Source organism: Malania oleifera, chromosome 6 (assembly GCF_029873635.1).
Source record: "Malania oleifera isolate guangnan ecotype guangnan chromosome 6, ASM2987363v1, whole genome shotgun sequence".
Taxonomy (NCBI): Eukaryota; Viridiplantae; Streptophyta; class Magnoliopsida; order Santalales; family Ximeniaceae; genus Malania; species Malania oleifera.
In genome coordinates, this window is record NC_080422.1 from 44,244,317 (window position 1) to 44,263,610 (window position 19,294).

Genomic DNA, 19,294 nt, shown 5'->3' on the forward strand with positions numbered 1-19,294 from the left:
GCAATATAGATGGCAGCTATCACGTAACACATCCACTGGCCCCACTGCCAAGAATCCCATTTTTAACATATGAGATCTTTTAACCACATAAGCTCATTCATAGTACAAGTCATAGCTTGGTTTTCTACTGCACCCATAGTTTGTTTCATGTTACGCCAAGTAACAAGATCACCTCCCACAACGCTTAGTATCCAGAAGTAGATCTTCGATCATCACTAGAGCAAGCCTGATCTACATTAGAATATATCATAACTCTACTAAGAGAGCCTTTGAGATACTACAAAATCCTACAAACAGTTTCCAATGCAGTTGTTTGGGATTTTCCATAAACTAATCACCACCCCCAAAGCAAAACATAAGTCACGTCTAATGACAGCCAAGTAGATCAACTTGCACCCCTACTGACAAGCGTGTAAAACGACGTTGTTTTATGTCAGCACCCTGCATCCACGCGCCATTTCCGTAAAAAAAAAAAAAATTAATTAAAATAAATAAAAATAATAATAATAAAAGAGTAGATCAACTTGCCAACCAATTGCCTATATTGATGGTTGCCTTCAAAGTTCAGCCCAATATTCCTTGACAGCTTCAGGTTGGGATCTATAGGAGTCTTTTAGCTCCCAACATACAAGTCTCACTTAGCAAGAACAAGGAATATTTCCGTTTAGATAGATTCAAACCTTTCCTACTCCATAAAATCTCAATAGTCAATACCATGAAAGTAACATAAAGTACCCATGCTATAACCATACCCATTAGGCAACGGTGACTTTAAATTACTTTGATGAATTTTCATGATTTTTACTTTGTTCTTGAACTGAGCAAGTTCACACTAACCATGTTATTCATTAATTAAATGTTAATTGATATTGGAAATTGCATTCAATTTATTTGTGGTAGGAGAGACTTAGATGAGAGGAAATTATGAGGGGCATGTCAAATCACAAATAAAATAAGCTGGAGAAAAAAGGGGAGGGGGATTAAAAAAAAAGCAGTGGCATGCTGAAACCAGGTGTGATGCTCAGCAGCACTGCAAACCAGCAGCAGCGACCTGGCACACAGGTGGTAGCACTGCAGGATCTTTGTTGCTACCAGCTGCTGCTGCCCTGCTATGTTTCCAGCCTAGAAGGGGACACTTCGCAGGCAGCTGGCAGCAAGTAACTGCTCTCTTGACCCATTTCAGCCATGGAGAGCAGCGACAGGTCACAAAATCCCATAAATTGCTGCTGTAAACCCTGGTTCTTGGGGGGGGGGGGGGGGGGAGAGGATGGAAAAGAAAGAGAACTCTACAGAAAGTGAGGGAAATTCAGGGAAAATCAAGAGAAAATTGAAGAATTGAATCCTAAAAAAGAAAGATTTACGCATGTTATTTCTAAGTACTAGATATGGCTGCACATAGGTTATCATAGCAGCATATTTTGTTTTAGTTGGGAAATTACATATGATAGATATTGATCTCATAAGTATGATAGTTTTACTTGCTAGGCATAGCTTGTGTTTGTGTATCCATTGAATTGATACAATATAAAATAGCTGGCATTTTATGTGTTGTTGGTGGCCATGATGTTGTGGGATTTTACCAAGTAGGATCTCTGGGTGAAAGGCACTAAACCTCTGAAGGGTACTTCCATCTTAAACGATGGTTGACCAAGATGGAAATTAGCACTTGTACGAGATAAAAATTGCACTTGTTTGAGACAGCAATGCTAGGTCGAAAAAAAAAAGGTGAATTGCATGCTATTTGAATGCTTTGTGATAGTAACTTTAGATAAAAAAAAAAAAATAGCACTTGTTTGAGACAGCATTGCTAGGTTGAAAAAAATGTTGAACTGCATGTTCTTTGAATGTTTTGAGATGGCAATTTCAAATGAAGAGATTGCTTAGTATAAAGAATGTGCTCATGCATATTTCTTAGAATGAAGAGGGTGTTCATGCACCATATGATTATGCAAGCATACAAGAAATCATATCTTGAAGTATTGAAATCCTTATTTGATAAGGGAGAATTAAGGATGTATTGAGCTTGTGGTTACTCACATACTCCTTAACAATTTCAGGTTCGAACTGAAGGAGAGCCCCATTTGTTAAGTTTTCCAAGAAACTGTCATTTTTGACATGTACGACAAGTTGGCAGGAAAATACTAGTGATACTAAGCATGTAATTTGTTGGAAGATACATAGTTAGTCTAGAGAGGGTGAAAAATGTTGTATGTAAAGCACAGCCCAATGTAAAGAGCTTGTCAATGAAAGTAAAAATTTTTGGTTGCTCTATGAAATATATTTATGTATGTTGTGTTCTAACAAATACTCTTAATTGGCTTTATACTTCATTCAAGCGATGGCTTTGCAAAGCAAATTCTTCCCTAGGCCTGGTGCCTCCAATGGATTTGGATGGAGTCATGACCGGTCATGTGCCAAAAATAAGGATGTGACAACCCAAGTCCTTGATTTGAAATTTTGCATCAACCCATCCTTTGACTTCTCCAATCCAACTCTAGTACAAGTTATAATGATATCATCAACATGACTATTAAGGATTGATATACATTGTTGGCCCACGAACTAATAAACAAGTTTTGGCCCATAACATTACGACTTAAGCTTTTAGGTAAAGTGGTGATCTAACATGTATCAAAGGCATGGTTTCCAAGAGGTCTTGGGTTGTAGTCTTGTTGCCCTCATTTGTTGTTTGTTGAGAATTATCTTATTCCCTTATAGGTATTTTTTATTATGTGTTTATCTCTCCACAAGCAATCAAACTGCACACATGCAGCCTCATTGCACATTAAGAGATACACATGATAAACAACCTCAATTACAAAGAATAAGACAATCCATAACAAACAATAGATGCAGGCAACAAGGCTAGAACCCAAAACCTCCTGGCAACCATGGCTCTTATACAATGTTAAGGAACTATAAGGGAAGTACTCACATCACGCTTAGTGTTTTTTCTGCTCATTGAAGATAGGTTTAGAGGTGTTAAAGCTCAATATACATTGTTGGCCCCACAACCTAACAGCTTAATATTTTAGGTAAAGTGGTATTCTAACATGGCATCAGTGCTGGTTACCAGGAGGTCTTGGATTCTAGTCTTGTTGCCCATGTTTATTATGTGGTGTTTACAAAAATTATTGTGTTCCCTATCATGCGTGTTATTTATCGTGTGTCTATCTCTAAACATGCTATCAGGTTGCGCGTGCTGGGGAGTGATAAAGCTTGATATACATTATTGGCCAACAACCAAACAGCTTAAACTTTTAGGTAAAGTGATATTCTAACAAGAGGCAATAAGAATAGCAACTTGGTTATCACACATCAACTCCATAAATCGAGAATGTGGAAAACCCAATTCTTCTAACATGTTCTTCAACCAAACACATTCGCATGTAGCATGACTCATAGCTCTAAACTCTTACTCGGCACTTGAAATGGCCACAGAAGTTTGGCTTTTTACTCTTCTAAGAAATCAAAGTACCACCAACAAAAATAATGTTTAATCAAACAATTTCACATGTAGTATGAGACATGGCTCTATATTCTGACTCAGCACTTGACTTGGCAACAACAATTTGTCCCCTTACTCTTCCAAGAAACCAAATTACCACCAACAAAGATACAATATCCAGTTGTGAATATTCTATTAGATGGTAACCTGGTCCAATCTGCATTTATACATCCCTTAATATAAATGTGACTCTGATCCTCATATAAGAGGCTCTCTCAATTACACCTTTGAGATATCCTAATATGCAAATATTTGCATCTCACACCGAAAAAATTACAATACTTACGTAGATCTTCTGTCAGAAGGTGACCTAACCCAATACTCATTTGTACATCCTTGAACATACGCGTGACCCCAATCTTGATATAAGAGACTTCTCCCACATGCATCATTATTGCATCCGAATGATATGTTCTAAAAAAATCAAGAAATTAGCTTACAACACTCGTTGGAAAAGATATATCAAGTGACTATGACATAATTCAACTTTCTGACGAGACTTTGATACCGTTCTGGGAAGGGCAAAAAATCACCCATATCTGGCACTAACATAAGAATTCAGTACCAAACTCGTCTCCTTTTTACAGACCAAGACTGAATAATTAGACTAGCACTAGATAAAGTTAAATGCAAACATCACAACACTAAATCTATCAAACTAGGCTCGAGGAGATTGCTTAGGACTGTAAGTAGCCTCCTGCAACCTACTTACTTTACCGTTCCACCCCCCACCCCCCAAAAAAATAAATAAATAAAATATACCCAAGAGATTGCTCCATGTATACCTCCTCTTGCAAATTTCCATACAAGAAGCCATTATTCAGATCCAATTAGTATGAGGGTAAATCAAAATTAACTGCTAACAAGATCAATACACAAACAAAAATTAGTCAAGAAATAAGATTGAAGGTCTCAAAATAATCAACACCATATGTTTGGGTGTACCCCATAGCAACCAATCGAGCCTTAGCCATTAGGAAGACATTTAATGGTGTAGACCCCAACACCACCAAAACAAATCCTTATTAGGAGGAAGGTCCACCAAGTCCCATGTCCCTCAAGCGGTCAAGGCAGTCATTCCTACATCCATTGCATGGTTCAACCCAAGGTTAGCAAGCACTTCAACATGTGAGGAAGGAATAGAACCAAAGAACATAGACAAGGAAAAAGAATGCATAGGACAAGGAAGGTGAAGAACAGAAACATAATAAGCAATACGATAAGAAACTAATGATTGTTGAGTACATGTCCAAGCACTTCTTTCTTGAGGAATGGGCAAATCCAAATGACACTGAGATGGATCCTAGCATTCTTTTCACTAAAGAAATCCATTATATTTTCTTCAAGATTGAAAAATCCATGAACGTGACCTAGCTAGTTCAACGCCTAAAATATTCTAATTGTTCCAACCCTTGCATTCCCTTATAATCATCAATGACAATGCAACCACATACATTATTAATAGAATTTTCAGTTCGGAGGTATCATGGCAGAATAAACAATGATCCATTGATCCACTCTACATATATGAAGAGAAAAAACTACTACTACACTAAGTCTCCTATACCATGCCCGAAGAGAAAAGTTTATGCCATAAGGGGCTTCTACAAAAGACAAATCAACACCGCCTTCTTCCCCTAAGCAGAAAAACCTAGAAGTTGCTGCATTACTGAAGATCTCCATGCAAAAAAAACAAAAGCATTTTTTATATCTAACTGATGTTGTTAGATTAGAGGCATTGAGCATCCACTTTATTTTCTCTAAACTCTGATGAAGCCGAATCACCTATCCTCTTCTCTGACTAAGCTGAATTTCTAAAGACCCAAAAGTTAGGCTGCCTTCCTTCTTCTTTCCATAATTTTGAGTTGCTCAAAGCCAATCTAGAACATCCATCTTCTCTGATGAGCATAGATGAAATCTCATATTTCTTGTTCTCTCCAAAGTCAAAACTAGGCTATAAACTCCAATGAACTCTCGCTACTGCTTTTGATCTCTCTACCTCTCTATCGAAGACTCATGAAGCATGATTATATCTCGTCTTCCCCAATGATGATTTCCCAACTATAACATAGATCACATTCTAAACATTAACAAACAACTCAAATAACTTCTTCAAGTTATCCAATGAAAGGTGCTCTAGACAACATTGGATCTACAATGGTAAAATAGAAACAGAAGAAGCGGCAAGAGAAGGCAACAAGTTAAAGTAGTAGACAGCATTGGATTCATGCCCATAGCTAATTGTGATTGAGCAATTCAAATTCTAAATCACAATAGAATCATAAAAAGAAAGTGACTGAGCAATTCAAATGCTCAGTAAGTTTACTAATAGATATAAAATTAACTGGAACATACCCTTTAGTCCATGGTAAATTTAAACTACTTTGATAAATTAGCATGACTTGCTTTGTTTTGCAATAAACAAGTTCATACTAGCCATGTTATTAATTTATTTGAGTTTTATTTGAGTTGTGTTAACTGATATTGGAAATTCTATTTTACTTTAGTGGTAGGAGGGCTCAGATGAAATCAAATTATGAGGGTCATGCTAAAACATAAATAGCATAAGAGTTGGGGCAGAGAGAGAGAGAAAGAGAGAGAAAGGATGGGGCATGCTGAAACCAGGTGTGACACTTGGCAGCACTACAAACCAGCAGCACCACCTGGTAGCTCTGAAAAACGAGCAGCAGACACCTAGCACACAGATGTCAGGACTGCAGGACCCCCGTTGCCACCAGCTGCTACTGCCCTGCCATGTGCCTAGCTGCTGTCTTGACATTCCCAGCCCTGCAGAGCAGCCTGAACACAAAAAAGAATACCACAACCTCTTGCTGAAAACCCTAGTTCTAGAGAGAGAGAGAGAGATAACTCTGCAAAAAAATCAGGAAAATTCAGAGAGAATTAGGAGAAATACAGGAAATTCAGAGGGAGGCTTAAACTGACTTAGAAGAAGCTCAAAATAAAGTTGGTGTTCTTAATTTTTATTTATTCACCTAGGAATTTTGTGTATCCAAAGGAAACAAGGGTAGAAACTTGCATAAAGTTGAATCCTATAAGGAAGATTTAAGCTTGTTATCTCTAATTGATTGATAAGGCTGCATAATGCATATATGTTTTCTTTGGCTATCATAGTCGCATATCTTGTTGAGTTGCGAAATTTTCATGTGATAGATATTCATCTTATAAGGAAGATGGTTTTACTTGCTATGTCAAAGTTTATGTATGAATATGTTGAATTGTTATTGTGTGAAATAGATGGCACCATGTGTTGTTGTGGCTGTGAAATTGTGGAATTTGAGCAAGTAGAGATTGTGTCTCCCTTGGGTCAAATGCCCTAAACCTCCGGAGGGTGTTTCCGCATTAAGCGGGGGTTGGCCAAGCAGGAACTTGGCACTTGTTGGTATTGACGCATTAAGCAGTGGTTGGTCAAGCTGGAATTTGGCACTTGTTTGAGATAAAATATGCACTTAGTTGGGATAGCACTGCTATGTTGGAAAAAATAAATAAAAAAATAAAGTGTATAAATGCATGCTATTTGGATATTTTGCGATGGTCACTTTACATGAACAGATTGCCTAAAAAATAAAGGGTGTGTTCATGCACAATGTTTTGAATAAAGAGTGTGTTCATGCACCTTATGATCATGCATACATACAAGAAATCATGTGTTAAGTATTGAAATCTTTATTTGAATAAGGGGGAGTTAAGAATGTCTACTAAGCGTGTGGTTGCTCACCCTATCCTTAATAATCTCAGGTTCAAACTGAAGGAGAGCTCCACTTGTTAAGTTCTCCGTAATACTACCATTTTGACATGTATTACGGGTTAGCAGGAAGACAATAAGGATACTTACCGTGTGTTTTGTTCTGGTGGTTATGTATGAAGACTAGGGGGTGAGAAAAATGTTGAATGTAAAGTACAGCCCAATGTAAAGAGCTTGTCACTGAATGAAAAACATTTTTAGTTGCTCATGATATATATATTGTGTTTTCAACAAACGTTCACTTTTAATTGGCTTTTAACTTGTTTCCAAATGATGATTTATAAAAAAAATTCTTGCCTAGGCCTAGTGACTCCATTGGATTTTAGATGGAGTCACAACCTGTCATGTGCCAAAAATCAGGAACGTGACATAAGGTATTAGATAACCACTTCATCTAAAAGATGAAGTTCTTGAGATGTGGTGAATAATGTACATCAAACTTTAACACCCGCACCTCCACCCTGCACAGGCTGCCCAATTGCACATGGAGAGATAAACAAACCATAAAGAACAGCTATTACAGGAGAAAAGATAATTTTTAACCACTGCAAAACAAACGTGGGCAAAAAGACTAAAACCAAGGAACTCCTGACAACCATTGCTCCAACTCCAAGACCATGTAAGATTACCAGTTCATCCAAAATCTTAAGCTGTTAGGTTGTGGGCCAACAATGTATATCAAACTTTAACAGCAGGAACGAGGAAGAATCAGGTTTCACAATCCCAAACTACTAACTAAAAGTAAAGTATAAGGATCCACTGCCAAGAGTGAAATTAGAAAGTGATTTTGAATACTGAAAATCAAGAAAAAATATTAGATTTGACATATTATCAGCAGCAACTGAATATACAAGTCTAGGAGAAGAGCTGGATGAAAGAGAAACTATTACCTAGTTGGGCCAATGATGCAGTAGGGAGAGGGGTTTGTTGGGCTGCTCAATAATGTAGGAACATAGCATATTCATCATCTGATATAGTTACAATTTTCTATTTCATACGACCAAGGGCACATGAACATGAACTGAAGAGGTCAGATGTCACAGTATGAACAACCTGAGATGGTCTAGCAATCAATCCTAGGCTCCTAGCACTAGTTAAGAGTACGATAATTAAACCCACAGAATTAAGTACATCCATAAGGTAGGCCTCTATCTCGCTCTGCCACCATGATTACCACATCGACCATAGAAGCCTATACCACCACCAGATTGATCACCCTCATGCGATAACTGTGGCACTAAACCAGGATCATGCACCAAAGTATCTCTGGGAAAACCATCTTGAGAGGAAGCACAAGTACTGAAGAATAGAGTTATGCCAAGAAGGGCTCCTCCTAACAGTTGAGACTTCAAGAAATGAATTCTGGTTTCAAACCAACTAAAAAAATGAGCACAACTACCTATTCTCTTTGCTTCTTTACCTCCCAACTATTAGTGGTAACTAGTTGAAGAACATTCAACTTTTTCTAAACCAGTTTCACCTCCACAAAGTATTTAAACCTGATTAAATCCTGTAAAAAAAAAGGCCTAAAGAGAGATCAGAGAACCTAATTAAATAGCTCACAAATAGTATCTTAACATAATCTCATATATCCTTTATGCATCCAAATATGCATATATATCATCAAAATGTAGCCCCAGAGAGTTCCATAACAAACCAACGATTTGGGTACCTACTTGAACCCATAACTCTCGTCTCTCTTTCTCAATAGGTAGCTAGGTGCTTGGCATGGTTCGAAATCGCGGTCGCGGGTAACGTCGCGAAACGGTCGCGGGTGTCGCGGGTCGCGGGAGACGCGGGTGTTACGTAACGGGAAGCGGGCGTAACGGTCGTGAATTTTTTTCACGCATGCACAACCATGCGAAAATTAAAAAATAAGCATGAAATCCATTAATACATGATTTTTAATGAATTTTGAAGGCTTTCATTCAACCTACAAATGCTTTTTAATAGGCATTATGATTTTTATATTAATTTTAGTGCGCTGTTTACAAAAAAAAGCATATTTTTTTATAGTTTACATTACTTTAATGAGTAAAAAGATGTAGAAATGTAAGAATCAATTAATTTAAGTCATAAAGTTACTAAAAATGAATCAATACTCAATAGACTTAATACTCAATATACACATTACACATACATGAATTTAAAAAGTGATTAATATCAAATATCAATAAATAATTGAAAATACATGAATACAATATTACAAATTTATAATATAACACATGTCACCACCAAAAAGAATGAAGTGGAGGGTCTTCATAATTTGCATCTGTATCTTGAGATTGGGATGGGAAATTATCTCCCCATCCTTGTGGAAATACATAGTTGAATGAACCCAAGTTTGCATCATTTTGTTGTTGCTCTTGAAAATGTACTGGTGATGAAAATTCTCCTGAATAATGTCTATAAGTTGGGGCAGGGGCTGGCTCTGGGTAGTGTGTAGAAGAAGACTCACTAGATCCTGAGATTCCTAATCCACTGGGATAAAAATGTGAGTCACGAGATGCATAATGTGGATATGCTGGATGAGATCCAAATGATTGTGATGATGAACCATCTAAACCAAAGTCGCCAAAACTACGAACCACACCATATGAATCTTCAGTAGAATCGCTAGGGTCACCACGAGCACTCCTCCTTCTCCTGGGTTGTGAAGATTGGTTCCCTGGAGGAATACCCAAGTCATAATTTTCAGGTATGTCATGTAATCCATAAGGATCAGAAGGATATATATCCCTTCCAAATGATGTCCCTGTATCATATCCATAATTATATTCTACACCGCCGCCTCCACCACCACCACTGCCACCCCCCCCCAACCCCAGCTCCAGCACCACTATTACCATCATCATCACTTGGTGGGCTCAAACCAAGATTGTCATCACTTTGTGTACGTTCAGGGCTTGAACCTGAATCATCATGCGCGTTTATTGGTGGTTGATCACCTCCTTCTGTAGTACCACCAACCTCTTCATTTAACCAATTTGAATTGTCCTGACCATCGAGTAGTGGTGTCTCTCTCTCCTCTAACCATTGACTTAAAGGATCATCTTCTTCGAAAATGTAGTCCAAATTGATAGGATTGAAACCCTCTTCAATTTCTCGTTGGCTTCTTCTCATTGTACGTCTTAACTTTAACCTCATGTTGTAATGTACGAAAACAAGTTTTTGTAGTCTCATATACTTTAATCTATTTCTTGTTTTCGTATGGATGAGGCTAAAGGTGCTCCAATTACGCTCACAGTTCGAAGCTGATGTGGTCTGGCTAAGAACTCTAATTGCTATTCTTTGGAGCTCAGGAGCACACAAGCCATAATGAATCCACCATTCAGCTGCATGAATAATTAAAAAGAGTTTTATGTTAGTATAGCGTATTTCAAAAGTCAAATTTGAACACAAAGAGAGAAAATAGAGTAATTTTCCATTATTTAGCTATATAGCCATATTTACCAGGATTTGTTTGTTTCACTGCCCTTTGAGCCAACGGGGTTCCAAAAGTCTCCTGCCTATCTCGATATAGCAACAACTAAAAAATGATGATTGTGAAATATAATTAATTAATTAGATGTATTAATAATTATTCTTGAAAGTATTACAGAATACTAGAACAATTCATTATTCAATTTAATGGAACAAATACTTACTTGATTAATAGCCCGAATTTGAGTATCTATATCGGGTACCAACTTGGTTATCACTTTTTTAACTCCATCCATGACTTCTCTAGCAACTTCAGGAGAGGGTGGGGCACCATAAAGAAATTGTGGGTTCAAAAAATACCCTACAATTAAATTTAGAAACATATTAATCAATAGTTTTCTAATGCAACTATGCATAATTTAAAAGTTAAAATAATAAGAAATTGTATTTGATTTACACTTACCAGCAGCGTGCAAATCTTGGTGCAACTGAAAACTCCACCGGTTGTCAATAATTTTCCAATAGTCTTTGTAAAACCGGCAATCTTTTTGAATGGCCAACTTCGCCCTATCAATTGCCTCGTATATGAAGCCCATGGTTGGTTTTTCATCACCATCAACCAATTTAAGAACTTTCACCAAGGGTTCTTGCACTTTAATTATATCAGAGGCCTTTTGCCAAAACTCTTTGCCTAAGATAATTTTCTTTGAATCATATGCTGGGCCTGATTTTGCCATTCCAAACCTTGAGTTTTTCCAAGCATCAGATGTAAACATTTCCCTTAGTGCTTGTTTATGCCTGACAATAGTCTCCAAAGCAATGAAATTTGTGGCAAATCGAGTGATGGCAGGGCGAAGTAACTCTCTATTATTTGTGAATTTCTTCATGAAATTCACTGTCCATGTGTGGTTGTAAATAAATGAGGTTATTGTTCTTGCATCTTCTAAGACCTTCTTCACGTTACTTTTCTTACCAATATCTTCAAGAATAAGGTCTATGCAATGAGCTGCACATGCTGTCCAATAGAGATTGGGCCTCTTCTGCATTAATAATTTTCCTCCTGCCTTCATTGCAGCTTCATTATCAGTCACTACTTGGACAACATTCTCCTCTCCAATTTCTTCAACCACCTCATCCATTAATCTGAAATGAAATTATATATTCAATAATTACTACTATTTAATTAAAAACATCCATATCCATACCACTTCCGTTATTTTCCATTACAATAACAAAATAACCTGAAATAATATTCAGCTGTTCTGCTTGGCACATCAGAGGCATCAACTGATTTATGAAACACGGTGCCTCTATCACAATAAACTAAAAAGTTTATAATGTGTTTTCTAGTTGGTCCTGACCAACCATCACACATAAGTGTTACACCTCTTTCCTTCCAAATTCCAGCAAAAGAAGCTATATAATTTTTCATTTCTTGATACTCTTGCTCCAAATAAATTTCAGATATCTCATAGGGTGATGGACCCTTCACCCCCTTTCCAACCTCTGCAGCAATATCAAGCATAGGCTGCATAAATGGAGAGTCAGCTACATTCGCTGGAATCCGATTATAAATTAGGAATTTTCCAACCGCTTTTCCTAATTTACTTCTTAAACCTTTCAGTAACTTTGTGTTGAGTTTTGGTTGTTTCGCACTCTTGCTTCTTTCTAAAATAGGATCCATTGCCTTTAGTCTAGCTTCAGGGGCATCAGGATTGATCCATTGTCGTCCACTACCTCCAACTTCTCGACCACTATAAGACCGAGCTCCTGCTCTATTGAAACCACTGGTAGCACCACTGCCAGAGCCACCTCCCTCTTCATAAATATTACCCCTTCCAGTTGTTCTTGCTCGAAATCTTTGTCTATCTTCCCATTGTTGTTGTGATCGCATGCTTTCTTGTCGAGCAAATCTCATACTTTCTTCTTCCAAGTCTTCTTCATCGCTCAAATTCTCAAAATCTCCTCTAATTTGGGCTTCTGCTTCTTCTTGCCTTTTTTGTTTATCTCTTTTCTTCTCAGCATACTGTTGTAGATGTTTCATCATTTGTTCTCTTACTTGTGTGGTCACATTTGAGCATCCAGCTACTTGACCCTTTTTATGTGCCAAGTGTTGTTTCAAGCGTGTAATGCCCCCTTTGATTATCTTCCCACATAATTTACACATAATAACATGTCTATTACCGTCTACCGCAGTACCAAAATGCCATCCAATATCTTCACTAGGTAAGTTTCATTTCCTCTATCACGTGACATATTGATAGACTTAATTTGATGATCTCTACACAAAATATAAAGAAAATACAAAGTTACAACTTACAACCTTCCTACAATGACAGGAATAATATAATTAGTAATTTAGTAAATATTAAATAATAAGTACTAAATAGTCCTAATTTTAAATACTTATTACGTAAAAATAAGTATAATATTTGATTAAAAATAATAAGTAATGTTTATTATTTTTATATTTAAATAAACAAAATTATAAAATATTAGATATTTTATTACAAAAAAAATATATTCCTTTATCTTTAAAAAGATATTTTCATTATTTTTTATAGCTTGATTTTATTTTCATTTATAACTATAAGAAATTAACAGGTGAAAAAGATTTTTACTCTATTTTCATATACATCATAGCATCACAAATAGAGATCCATACATTACAAATTGACTATTTAATTTTTTAAACATTTTCTCAGTATATGGATTAAAATTAAAATTTTCTACAAATTCTAGTAGTAATTAGTAAAAATCAAATTTATTAATGTATTAACTATTAGATTAATTTTTTTTTATTAAGTTATTAATTTTTACTTTATTTGATAACTAAAAACAAAAAATAGATGTAAACATTTATTTTACCTAATTTTAAATTTAAGGTCAAAATAATGTTTTAAAACTTAAAAAATATTAATAAACAGGGTCAACCTACTCAAGAAATGGCAAGTAGATACACATGTAACATAAAATGGGTGACAGATGTTATTTAATTTTTTTTTCTTTTATAATATGAATATTATTTAATATTTTTTCAATAGATGGGAGTGAATATGATATCTTCTTTATCAAAATGACCACTTTATCCAGCTGACATAAATAGTATGTTAGCCAATTGGTGCCATGAATTAATTTTATTTCTATAAGTTTGGCAAATCCTAAGACTAAATATTATAATAATTGTGCAGAGTATTCCTTGGAATTCTTTAAGAATGGTGAAAAATAGAGCTCAATTAAGCCTAGATAATATAAAATGCCATCACATGGATGTCTTGTGTACATACATTATTTTAATGCTTTGTTTAGATGGTGAATGCAGTAGTGGATTATTGATATTCAAATATTATTATAAAAAAGGCTTCAATTATTATTGGTAAATATTAATTATTTACTAACCTTAAAAAATATTAATTATATAATATTAATAATTGCTTGCTATGTCATGGAATTAATTTTCATAATTATCTTTTAAAAAATATAATACAATTAAAATATTTATAAATTAAGAAAATTTTATTTTACATAATTATTAATGATTTCTAATTTTTACTCTATTAAATTACTTTTTTTTTAATTCAATTTAACAAACCTATTTTACAACAAAATATAATTTTAAAAAATAAACAGAATGAAAGGAATGAAAAGGGCTGTGGCCTGTGGTGCAACAAATATAATTTAAAAAACAAAAAAAACATAATGAAAAGTGCTGTGGGTGTTAGAGTGTCTCATACGCTGAGGCCTGTAGTCGAGTCAGACCGAGAGAGAGGAGGGATTCGAGGGAACTCAGAGGAGCCTCGAACAGTCGAAGGAGCGAAGCAAAAGCAGCGAGCCAGAGATGACTCCAAGCTCCGAGTCTCCGAAGCTGAAATCGAGAGGCTGGCTGGTGCGACTGCGACGACTGGCGGAGGAAGGTGCCGACTGCGATGACTGGCGGAGCTGCTGCAGACCTTTTTCCGTCGCCGGTGACTCGCCAAGTTGCTGGAACTGGAAGCCTGGAACTGCAAGTCTGCAATTCTGAGTAGATCTGCTCGGTAGCCTCGAAGCCTTCTTATTGCCGAAGGCCAACAAATTTTCAAGGTCAGTTTGTAACTTTCCTTTTTAGCCTTTGAATGGCAGATGGGTGTGGGGACTGGGGAGAGGGGGAAAGCAGCGTTGCTGCCTGCTGCCCGTCAGCGAATATGCTACCTGTCGGCCATGTAACGGTCCGTAACGGACGTTACGACATGTAACGTTGGAGTATCGGCCGTTACGTGCCGTTACGCCTCCGTAACGGCCGTTACGGCCGTGAATTTTTTCCGAACCGCGATATCGGCCCGTATCGGTTTCGGGCCCTCTGATTTCCGTTACGTATCGGCCGTTACGCTACGTAACGGCCGTTATTTAAAACCATGGACTGCTTGGTCAATTAGATGAAACTGCTTCCCTAGATCAGTGAGATGAATTTAAACAACTATGAACCACTGCATATAATTGTTACCATTCAACTTAATGGTAGTAATTTTTGGAGGCAGCATGTAGGCACAGTATATTGCATAGGGTTCCTGGAATCCATGAGTACTAGGAGCTAAATAGTCAAAGCACACTGATATCACATTACGCAAGAGACTAACACCTTGATATTGCATACGAAATAAAAAAACATCACACAAAACAATGTTGAAACAAATATCAGAACCTGACCATAAGATAATTAGAATATTAGTCACCCCAGATCTGATATTTGGACTCCCATGTTGCATCTTTTATTAATTCAAGACAAAGCACTAAGGATTTATTCAGAGACTCCAGGAAACTTCAAGCACAAAAAGAATCAAAGCAAAAGAGCATCAGGTTGCATTAGATTCAAGCTGGATAAGAGAAGTAATGAAGTCACAACCCAAAAGAATTATAAACTGGTAGATTTAAAAGCTCGAATGCTCAAATTTCTAGAGGGGTTCTGCTCAACCAGGGAGACACACCTGTCTACGGGAGGCCATGACCTACCAGAAAGCTGGCACAATACTTGCATCAGTACCTTTTTTCTGTACAGCTTAAGATTTGGGTTACAGTTTTGGATGATTACAAGTTGAATTTCATGGTGGAGAGAGAGAGAGAGAGAGAGAGAGAGAGAGAGAGAGAGAGAGAGAGAGAGAAGATAAAAACTGGAAAAGAAAGGCAAAACTTGAGACCTACCAGCACAGCTACCTCTCAATTTTTTTATAATAATAAATGCATATAGTGGACAAAAATACCCCTTTGGCTGATACTCTTCAACAAATATATTGTTAGAAACTTAGAATGAATTGACCCACTCTTTGATTTTGTGAAGATGAAAATAATTAAAATTCAATCTAATGGCTTAGACTGATCGCTAATGTTGAATTATTCTCAAAATGATTTGATTCATGAAATTGTTCCATAATATAACAAATTTGAACTCAATACTGAAGGTCAAACATTCCATTAATATTTTGGCCAAGTAATAACTTGTAATTCTTTTAAAAGCACAATAAATGAAAAATATTTGCCTTCTGAGAAAGTCAAACAACTAGTAAATATTTTCTAAGGCATGAACACACCAACAGAAATTATTGTGAGGCATATTCAAGGAGGCGTTTTTGAATATCAAAGCATTAAGCTGTCCTACCTGTATGCCACAAAGAACAATCCAGAATTTTGAACAGGGTCACTAATAGGGGTTTTCTGAATAGATGTTCTTAACTACAATGTTATTTTTCTTTTTTGCTTTTCTTTTATCCTTTCCTTTTCTAGAGGACTTTTTCTCCTCATTTGGCATTGTATCTCTTAACCTATCTAGCAAATTTACCTTCATTATAAAAAATATATGGCAAAAGTTTAATTTCATGTCTCAAGCTTGTTTCATATCATTTAACTTTTTCCCAATTTGTGTGAGGTGGCATACATTAATGAGTGCCATTTTTTTTTAATTTAAGCATTGTAAAAGAGAAAACTACAAGATGAAGAGGATTTGCGGTTGCAAAATTCTAATGGTCTGGAACGAAAGTGCACCATGTATGCACCACATGGATCACAGATCACTAGGAGACTGGAGACTGCATATTATAGTCAGCAACATAACTGAGCAAGCCAAATGCATATGATTCTTGAATCAAACTAACTTTAGAGAACATTGCTACTTTTTCATACATGTATATCTTTATGTGTGTGAGTCGCAAGCAACACTTAAATATGTAATGCTGGGCATCCTTACTCACTTGAATGGGATCCACCTCCTCCAGTTCCTTTTCCATCGTCCTAATATCAAATTTAGCATTGCTATCAACAGAATCTTTTGTGGTTAAACGTTCACGAGATGCTAAGAGGACCTCAACAGCCTGCATAAAAGAAAAGTTAAAGCATATGTGACAGATTCCAGCTATGATAGTGTCACAGCCTGTGAGAGATCAATTTCGAATGCCAAGATTATTAACATTAGAACATTTAGGTTGAAAAAATGTGATCTAAAACCTTGGAGTTTCAATGTCTTGAGGTATATCTACTGAAAGACAGGAAATGAATATTTACTAAATAAAATAGGGTTATAATAACAATAAATCATCATTACCCCTCATGGTATAGCCCAGCAGTAAGAGTGTGAGCTCTGGACCAAGCCATCGACTGGGATGCAGGTCAAACCTATGTTTAAATGAGCTGTGGAGGGATGTTGCGATGCTAGGTCACCCAGAGGTAACCAGTCAATTAATGATCGCACCTTATCTTTATCAAAAATAAATCTATTCTTTCCAACATACTAACGAATGTGAAATTCTGCAATGACCATTAAGGGTTCTGCTGACCAAAGGAGAGGACTGATTAATATGGTCGCTGATCAAAGGATCATGCAAAGTGAAGAAGAAAAGGGTGCAGCAACAGCTCAATTTTCAGCAGCGATATCGCATTCTTTGACAGCTGACAATGAAATTGTAGCAAGCAGCCAATTGGGAGTCTAATTTTAGTGGCATGTGTAGTTAATGGAGTGGACAGATGGATCTCATGGAAAAAAGCAGTGGCAGCAAACCTCCTTGATAGTGCATAAAAGAAGAGAGAGAGAGGGGGGGGGCAACATGGGTAGTCAGCAGGGATACAAATGGGGGACTGTGATTGGACTTTGATACCACTTATGCGTTGCTGCAAAGAGAAGGAAAAGAAAGAGAAGATTCGGGGAAAAAACATGCTTACTCAATTCAATTTCAAATAATCCTAACTAAACACCCTTAATGCATCGACCTAATTTATGGAGAAACTAAAGTTAAGAAGATCACGATCATATAACTGAATAGAACTCAGAAGAACAGATAATTGGAACAACATATAAAAAATAGAATCAATAAATTAATTAATATTAACTCTATTGGGCTTAGGAGCGAACAAGCCCTTGACGCTACTCTAAAGAGGATTGAATTGATCCACCCTATTTCCAGTTTCCCATCCAACCACCGAGAAGCATGCCAAATGCTAGTCATAATACACTGCATTATCCAGTGAATGGATTGCTCATGGAAGTGAAAGCAATGCAGAATTGTCTGCAAGAACCCTCAACTAATGCAAATAAGCATTTTAGACATGTCCATTTTGAGCATTATTAACGCTCTCCCATCCTACATCAACCACCATTGAGAAGCACAACTACAGGCTAGGTATTGTTTACTTTTTTGAAACAAAGAATTGTATTAGAGAAAGAAGGAATAGGACAAAAAGAGAAAAACTAAAACTGAGAAATAAGATATCCTCCTGATACAAAAGAAAAACAGCTAGAACAGAAAAAGAAAAAAAAATACAAATACAAATAATTACAAGACAGCTCTAAATGAGAAAAGCAATCACCCTGAAATAAGCCATTCACCGAACACCACAAGAACACAAAGAAACACCACTCTACTACACGGCAAGTTAAGAGAAGTAACCACACCTTTAAAAATAGTAGTGCAGCGAGCCTCCACAGAAGAGAAGCAAACTTAACTCCCACTAAAAATACCAAACAAGTTACTCCAAAGAACCCTAGTGAAGGGGCAACATACGAACAAATTTGAATAAGTTGCTCCACTCTCAAAGCAAAGGACAAAAACATCAGTTGATAGGGACTTATTCGGACTTCATATCTGAAGCAAGTCATTAGCATTGATTTTCTCAAGGATCACAATCTACATAAAGACCGTTATCTTTGAAGGAGCTTTAACTTTCCAAATGAAAGAGTAAAGGCAAAACGTCTAGCATTCGGATCGTGAAGCACGTGAGAACAAAAAAGACTTGCAAGAATAATCTCTAGACTAATCTAGACTCCAAACCTTTTTATCACTGCCCAAATCAAGAAAAAGAAAAAGAATCAAGAACATTAGTCAAAAGGCACAGATTATTAGTCTATCTCACATTACGATTCCTCACAATATGAAAATCCCAAGAATGCCCACCATCTTGCAAGAGGAGGAAAGAAGAAATAGGGGTTTCAAGAAGAGTAGGTAAACAAGAAGGAAATACAGGAACCAAAACAGCCTCCAGTATCCAATGATCCTTCCAAAAATGAATTATCTCTCCATTACGAACTCTGTCGCTCATTAGAGAAAAATAAATGATAAATCTGGGACACAAAATTTTGAAGA

The 19,294-nt window shown here is 36.5% G+C and overlaps 2 protein-coding genes across 7 annotated transcripts in view; both read right to left on the bottom strand.

The window, feature by feature from the left end:
- Positions 1–19,294, bottom strand: part of LOC131158334 (uncharacterized) — a 118,327-nt gene that overhangs the window by 17,133 nt on the left and 81,900 nt on the right. For 4 of the 6 annotated variants that reach the window (XM_058113124.1, XM_058113123.1, XM_058113128.1 and 1 more), the window contains exon 12: positions 16,913–17,032. The exons of the other annotated variants lie outside the window; for them this stretch is intronic. In XM_058113124.1, coding sequence (XP_057969107.1) covers positions 16,913–17,032 — 120 coding nt within the window. The remainder of the gene's footprint in view (positions 1–16,912; positions 17,033–19,294) is intronic. 6 annotated transcript variants of the gene reach the window in all.
- Positions 9,433–12,338, bottom strand: LOC131158333 (uncharacterized). Its single transcript, XM_058113122.1, has 5 exons — positions 11,936–12,338; positions 11,158–11,837; positions 10,919–11,055; positions 10,725–10,800; positions 9,433–10,606 (listed from the first exon to the last, which is right to left on the bottom strand). The coding sequence occupies exons 1-5, from the start codon at positions 12,226–12,228 to the stop codon at positions 10,044–10,046; spliced, it is 1,749 nt and encodes a 582-aa protein (XP_057969105.1). The 5' UTR covers positions 12,229–12,338; the 3' UTR covers positions 9,433–10,043.

Excerpts from the sequence above, each read along its gene's own strand:
- LOC131158333 (XM_058113122.1), bottom strand. The coding sequence starts at position 12,228 with ATGCAGCCTATGCTTGATATTGCTGCAGAGGTTGGAAAGGGGGTGAAG. Across the intron at positions 11,056-11,157 it reads CCAAGATTTGCACGCTGCTG|GGTATTTTTTGAACCCACAA; the intron begins GTAAGTGTAAAT and ends ATTTAATTGTAG. Across the intron at positions 10,607-10,724 it reads AGTGAAACAAACAAATCCTG|CTGAATGGTGGATTCATTAT; the intron begins GTAAATATGGCT and ends TTATTCATGCAG.